The sequence below is a fragment of the Chinchilla lanigera genome, unplaced genomic scaffold, assembly GCF_000276665.1.
Source record: "Chinchilla lanigera isolate Chin_1 unplaced genomic scaffold, ChiLan1.0 scaffold00061, whole genome shotgun sequence".
In the NCBI taxonomy this organism is placed as follows: domain Eukaryota; kingdom Metazoa; phylum Chordata; class Mammalia; order Rodentia; family Chinchillidae; genus Chinchilla; species Chinchilla lanigera.
The window spans coordinates 1290033-1296455 of record NW_004955462.1 but is presented as its reverse complement, the minus strand read 5'-3'; the positions used below and the strand labels follow the sequence as shown (position 1 = coordinate 1296455).

Below are 6423 nucleotides of genomic sequence, written 5' to 3'. Positions count from 1 at the left end.
AGAGTGAGCTTCAGAGGAGCTATCTGGTCCAGGTGAATTTTTCAGGAATTCATCAGGACTCTGGAATGGTGGTTTTAAGGCTGGATTTTTGGAACTTTAAGAGCTGTTAATATGCACCTGGGGTACATTTGTGTGCAAGGGTGTCTACAGGTATAGCTGGTTTTTCAGCTAAATTTTTATGGAGCTGGTTATAAGCTTTTTTCTAAACTTTTCTAGAACTTTGTGGCCTATATGCTGTATGTAATTTTTATTTAATCTAGTTTTTGAGTTACCTTTGCTGTAAATTCAGGCCCATTGTCAATGCCAATGGTTAGGGTAGGTCATATTTAGGGATGACTCTTTTTTTTTTTTTTTACAGCCAGACCCTATAAACTTTTATTGTCTTTTTTGTGTGGGTGGGGAGTGTGTTGGGCCAGCCTGAGTAGGTGCAGATGAGCACTAAGCCTATCTGTATATCTTTAAATGAGGGGAGGTCAGGGCCAGTGACACTGACGCTGAAGCCTGAGCTGGCTGCAGGGATACACAAGCCAGTGCTGTGGCTTGAGCTTGAGGAACATATGGTGGGGGCAGGTCTGGTTCTGAATAAAAGTTTTTGCTGGCTGGGATTGATGTTTCAGTCAGTCAGATTCCCAGAGAATGCTTAGGCCTCTGGACTGGATTATTTTGAGCTGAGGTTTGGCATTCTTTGTGACAAGTTTCCAAACAGCAGCAGGAAGCAGTAGCAGAAGAACTTTGGCCAAAGTAACTTTGTGCAAGGTGAGTGTAGCATATCTCACCCGTTGGACTTTATTTCTAACAGAGCTACTTCCATCCATAAGCAGGGTGTACTCAGCATCTATCAGGCGGCTTACTTTTAAATCTGGTTGGCTTGAGAACAATTTATTAGTCAATGCCAGGCAGTCATGGTCTGGTGGGTCCAGCTTAGTGGGCAGGTGAATGGCAGGATTGTGCCACAAGAGTCAGGCAAGGACTTTTTGTGTAAAAGTAGTCCAGTACAGCTTGTGGCATCTGGATAGTTAGGTTTTGGCCTAAGGTGAGATTTTCAGGTGTTTTTTCTTATCAGAAGGACAGTGGTTTTTAGAGCTTGGAGGCAGAGTGGGGAGCAGCCCTTAGTGACTGGATCCTAGTCTTTGCACAGGTGGGCCACTGGGTACTCCCGGGAGCTGACAGTCTGAGTAAGCATCATTAAAGTCTCACATCATATGTAAATTTATGACTTTTTTAAAGATACCTTGTAGCCAGTTTCTGCCAGATATTGCAGCAGAGCTTTTGTGTCTTTCTAGCAGGCAGCTTGAGTGTCATTACTTTGAAGGGCAAGAATATTCTGTGCTGAGAAACTAGTGAGGTCAGCTGTAAGGGCTTTTTCAAAAGAGGATAAGCAAGTTTTTGAACCTCTTGGAGGTTGAGTCAAGGTCAGTTAACCTTTGAGTTCAGATTTTTTTTTTTTAATTTAAAGGCAAAGAGGGATTGGCTGATAAGAGCCAATTGAAAGCAGAAGAAGGAATTTTTTTAGGTCCAGGCAGGTGTACCAGCAGGCTGTGAGTGGCAGAAGACTGAGGCAATGTATGTGGAGGGCAATTGCAGTGGCATTGGTAGTTTCAAATCTTGAACTGGCTTTACAGGACAGAGAAACCTTTTGCAGTTGTGAAGTCTCATTTTTGGGTGAGTGGGGGGACTGTGACAGTGGTGGAATGGACAGAGAAAAAGGCTGTCTCAGATAAAAGTGCTGGTGGCTTGGCCAAATCTGTCATTAAAGCTTCCCCAAAATAGCGGGAGAGTTCTTAACCCCTGTGGCAATTAAGTCCAAATGAGTTGTCTTTTCTCATGGTTTTCCCAGCTGAAAGAGCTTATGGGAGCAACTTGCAAGCAAAATGAGGCATCTTTTAAATCTAGACATGTAAACCAGATGGCATCTGGAGGTAATCAAGATTTTGAACTGCTTCAGGTGTCTGAGATGTGGCTGGATGCCTGTGTGCTTCCCATGACATAACATACTGTCAATAGAGGTTGCAGAGTTTAATCACTATGGGAGCATGGCTGGTGGTCTGGCCCAAAGGTGAATCTTTGGCTCATAACTCTAGGAGGAGAGTTTTTAGAATTTCAGGATTGTAGTTATCTGTCTCAGACTGAAGCAGGCATCATATTCCTCTCAGGGAAAGTGCAGGGTTTAATGAGAGGGAACCTATTGGCTTGGTGAGAGGAATTCATGTTTGGTGAGAAGTTCTCCCAGGCTGTAAGTTTGTGCCTGGCAGAAGAGGCAAGAGGCAAGAGTCCCAGTTGCCCAGTGATGGTAACCTTTTTCTGACAGAGTGGATTTTTGCTTTTTGTTTCCCTTCTTTGATGTCTTTGAGAAGCATTTGACTGATTTTATGTTTCTAGGTGGGGCAACCTTTGGGAAAAGCCATGGCAACTCATTCATCAGGCCTGACAGTCAATTATTTCTCAGTTAAAATGTGGAACTTAGAAGGAGTGCCTGGCAGTCATCTCAGCTGGGTGTTAGATGACTTGACCAGGATAGGAAGCAGAAGGCTCTGGAGGCAGGGCCTCTGTGGCCAAATTCAGGTAATGGCTAACTGGAACCAGTTCAGTTTGTTAGAAGTAGAGGAGTCGGGAGTGGGGAGTGAAGCTATAGGTGTTGACAACAACTTCAGTGGCTGACAAATGTGCCAAGGTGAAGTTCTCAGGAAGAATGGGCCTTTTATTTTACTTTTTTTCTTTGAGCAGTTTGGTTTTATTTTTAACTCCATAATCTCAGAAAAGTCATTTTTCTTGCAGTCAGGGACTAGGTTTTGACTAACTAGTTCCCATCTCTGACTACTTACTTGTGTGTTGTATATCCTTGAACAACAGAGCAACAAAGGGTGGGTGCCCCTCAGAGAGAGGCCATTCAGTTGCCTGCCTGGCCATGCCCCTCATGGGGACTTAGGCACAACTTAGCTCAGGAGGGTGTGAGGCTTCTGTTATGCCATATGTTGACCACCATGAAACCACAGGGTAAGGCCCAATCAGCCACCATGATCAGAGCTTTCCAGTCTTGGTGCATGGACAGAACAGCCTGTTACTTACACTGTCTGTTTCACTTATTTACACATTCACTTAACAGGCTTTTAGAGGTTAAAATATTTCAACCCCTTCCCTTAGTGGTCATCCTAAAGAGAGGTGATCAATCTTTTCTTCTGCTTGAGTGCAGCAGGACTGACAGACAGACTAACTGGGGTGCACCTGGGGCTCCTGCCTTATCTGATGATCAAACCATACTTTGTCCTCCTCCCTTTTGATTACCATGTAATCAAAATGTAATGGGCTTCTTAGCAGGGAGCTAAGAATCCTCCAGATCTCTGAGGAGACTTGAGAAATCTTGAGGTCATATGTCCCCATTAGGACTTGGAGAGGTCCCTGCTCCATCTTTGAGGGCCATGACTAGTGACCAAAGGTATCAGCATGGTCGGTCTTCCCGGCCAACACACCACATGCAACAGCAAGCAGAAACACTGAAACAACACCTAAGATTTGGAGGCAGATTTATTTTATATCAGCAGGCACTGACAAGGAAAAAATTCTTATAAAATATCAGGCACGAAAGGCTTAGGGAGCGAGGTTTTTATGGGGTTACAAGCAAGAAACAGAGTACTTGGCTGTCTTTGATTAATTCTTACAATATGCATCACAGTGACCAGCTGTCTCTATGAGACAGTAGTAACACTAACTGTAACAGGAACTATTACCTGGACAACTAACAGACCACCTGGAGGGGCATTTTCTGCTACAATTCAGCTCACTTCATCTCATTATGTAAGAATGTGTCATCTCATATCACTACAAAATGAGATTTTTTGAGGGAAACTACATTTATGTATTATTACAGTATATTTTATAATTGTTCTATTGTTAATTATTATTAATTTCTATTATAGTTAGCTGATGTGTCAACTTGAGTAAGAAATGTCCAACTAAGTTGGACAGCATAGTTCTGGGTGTGGCTGTGGGGATTTATTATTTGCTGGGATATACTGGACATGAATGACAGGAACCAGTGGCAACCAGGCTTGCCACCTGAGTGGTATAAAAGGGAAGTGAATATGAGACACCTGCAATGAGCCCCAATCTCCTGCCAGGTGTATGGTACATGGTGAAAGAGGAAGAAAGGAAGAAAGAAAGAAAGGGGCAAAATGGTGGTGCAGTGGGGATCCTTGATGACCAGTTGTCCATGAGGAGCAAAAGGCCAACAGGCAGTCAGACCCTTGGCACTTCTTGACTGAGGAGGGGATTATCAGATAACTCAGAGGGCAGTGATGATATTAAGTTAGTGAGGATCTTGCCCTGGAATATTTTTAGCCTTAGTCTTAGTCTTAGTACATGGGAGAGGATGACCCACCCCTAATGAGATAATGGGAAATCTCCAAAGGGTGATACCCATAATCCCGAGCCTCTGTTCATCCCTTAGGGAAGTATGTAAAACTGGCCATTGTGAATTTGTGGTTCCTAAGAAGCAAGGAAGAAAGACCCTCTTCTGTTTCTTGGAAAGAGCTCCAGTCTTCTCTCTCACCTTGGACACTGCTTCCTGGCTTCCAGTGCAGACTCTGCAGCCTCCAGCACAGACCCTTTGGCTTCCTGATACAGATTCACACAAGACACTGCACTGAGCTTCAGGCTCTTGATTAGGGCTTTTGATGTCCAACACACAGACAGCCATTTTGCACTCTTCCACACCTGACCCCATGGGTGGCCATTGTAAGCCAATTTTGTAAATTCATATATTTATATGTCTTGCATTACATCCGTTTCTCTAGTATGCACTGGCCGATACTGCAATGGCAAGCAGAAACATCAAAACAACACCCAGGATTTGGGGGCAGCTTTATTTACCTTGATGGGATCATTCCCAGAATATCAGGCCCTGATCTCTGGTGCTTCAGGGCTTTTACATGATGCACAAGTAGGAGGTATAAAGGTGAGACAGAACAGCCTGGCAGTTCTTTAGATTAGCTAGCAGGGTGAGATCATCAGTTACAAGGGCAGATCATCAGTTCATGAAGCTTGGTACAATGGTACAATCAGGTATTTTGCATGTTCGGTTAAGCTCTTGTTGTCATAGGGGTCAAGAAAGTAATTACAAAGCCATGAAGCAGTTACAGAGCTGGGTAGCTTCAAAAGAACAAAGCTTTTAAAAGAACAATTTCTCTTGTATAGTTTTTCCCTTTCAATACAGGTAAAAGGCTTGAAATGGCTCAACTCATTTTTTTTTTCTTTTGAGCATTAGAAAAACCATCCTGTGAATGAAATCATTTAGGCAGGAAGGAATAGAGTCCAGATCAAGCTGTACCTGAAGCCTAAGTGACTTCTCAGGTATTTCAGCCAATTCATGTCCTTTGTTTTAGCCAGTCCAGTTGGGTTTCCTCTTGTTGGGGGACTGTAAACTTTTTGCCTTTAGTACATGCTTGCCAGCATTCAACTGATTTTTTACTCCCATGTTCTTTCTCCTCTGTTTCTGAGATTGACTATTCATTAAAATTGATTTATTTATTTTCCTTATTTGTGTTCTTATTTTGTTAAACTTTTATACTGTTTTGATTTTAATTGATCAATTCCTCTCGTGGACTCTTCTCATATTTTTGTCAAATCACTGAAGAGGAATCAAAGAGGTAGTTATACTGCTAGGTAAGTAAGTGATTTTGGAAAAATTCTCTGATCTTTGTTTTCTTCAGCTAAATGGAGGGAAAAGATATTCCCTCAAGGTTTTCATGGAGATGAAAAGACAGGATAGCACCAGTATTTAAGAAATCATGATGTGTCATGACAATGACACGTAAATAATCAACATATACAATGGTTCCCCATGGATTCCCACCTGACAAAATTCATCTATCCATTCATTCATTTATCACATACTCAGTTTTTGTTATTTGTACAGAAAACATTTTCACTGAGTGGTTCCAAAAATGTATGAAAAGCAACCACACCACTCAGTTACTGAAAATATAATGAGTCATCTCTAACTTCAAGCCAGTTGCTCCTTTCTTTTCTCCTTTTTCAGTTCCTGCTTTACTGCTTGGATTTCATCATTTGAAGTCAAACCTCATAAATTTTTGTTGCTTTTATTCCCAAGATTTTCTGTTTACTATGCCATTTTCTATAAAAATCTCTGAAAATTGTTTCTTTAATTCTTAATTTCTGGACCTTATAAATCTCAATATGGGATAAAAAATACACTTTTCTTCTTTCTCATCATACATTCCTGTTGGTTCCCAAAGTAGACACTATCTCAGTCATAATGAGTTTATGTTCCAAGAGGAGAAGTTTCCTTTAAATGGAAATTTTATCAAGAAGAAATTGAATACTCAGCTATAAAATATGAGGCAGGTTTTTCTATTGGACTTGACAGGAAGTAGAAGTGGCATATAAACATCCTGAGATTTCTCAGTG

The 6423-nt window shown here is 41.8% G+C and overlaps 1 protein-coding gene across 1 annotated transcript in view; it reads left to right on the top strand.

Annotated features, from left to right (window-relative positions):
- Positions 1 to 6067, top strand: part of LOC102025331 (cleavage stimulation factor subunit 2 tau variant-like) — a 23837-nt gene extending 17770 nt beyond the window's left edge. The window contains exons 2-3 of the mRNA XM_005398315.2: positions 4791 to 4951; positions 6035 to 6067. Coding sequence (XP_005398372.1) covers positions 4791 to 4951; positions 6035 to 6067 — 194 coding nt within the window. The remainder of the gene's footprint in view (positions 1 to 4790; positions 4952 to 6034) is intronic.
- Positions 6068 to 6423: the final 356 nt, after the last annotated feature.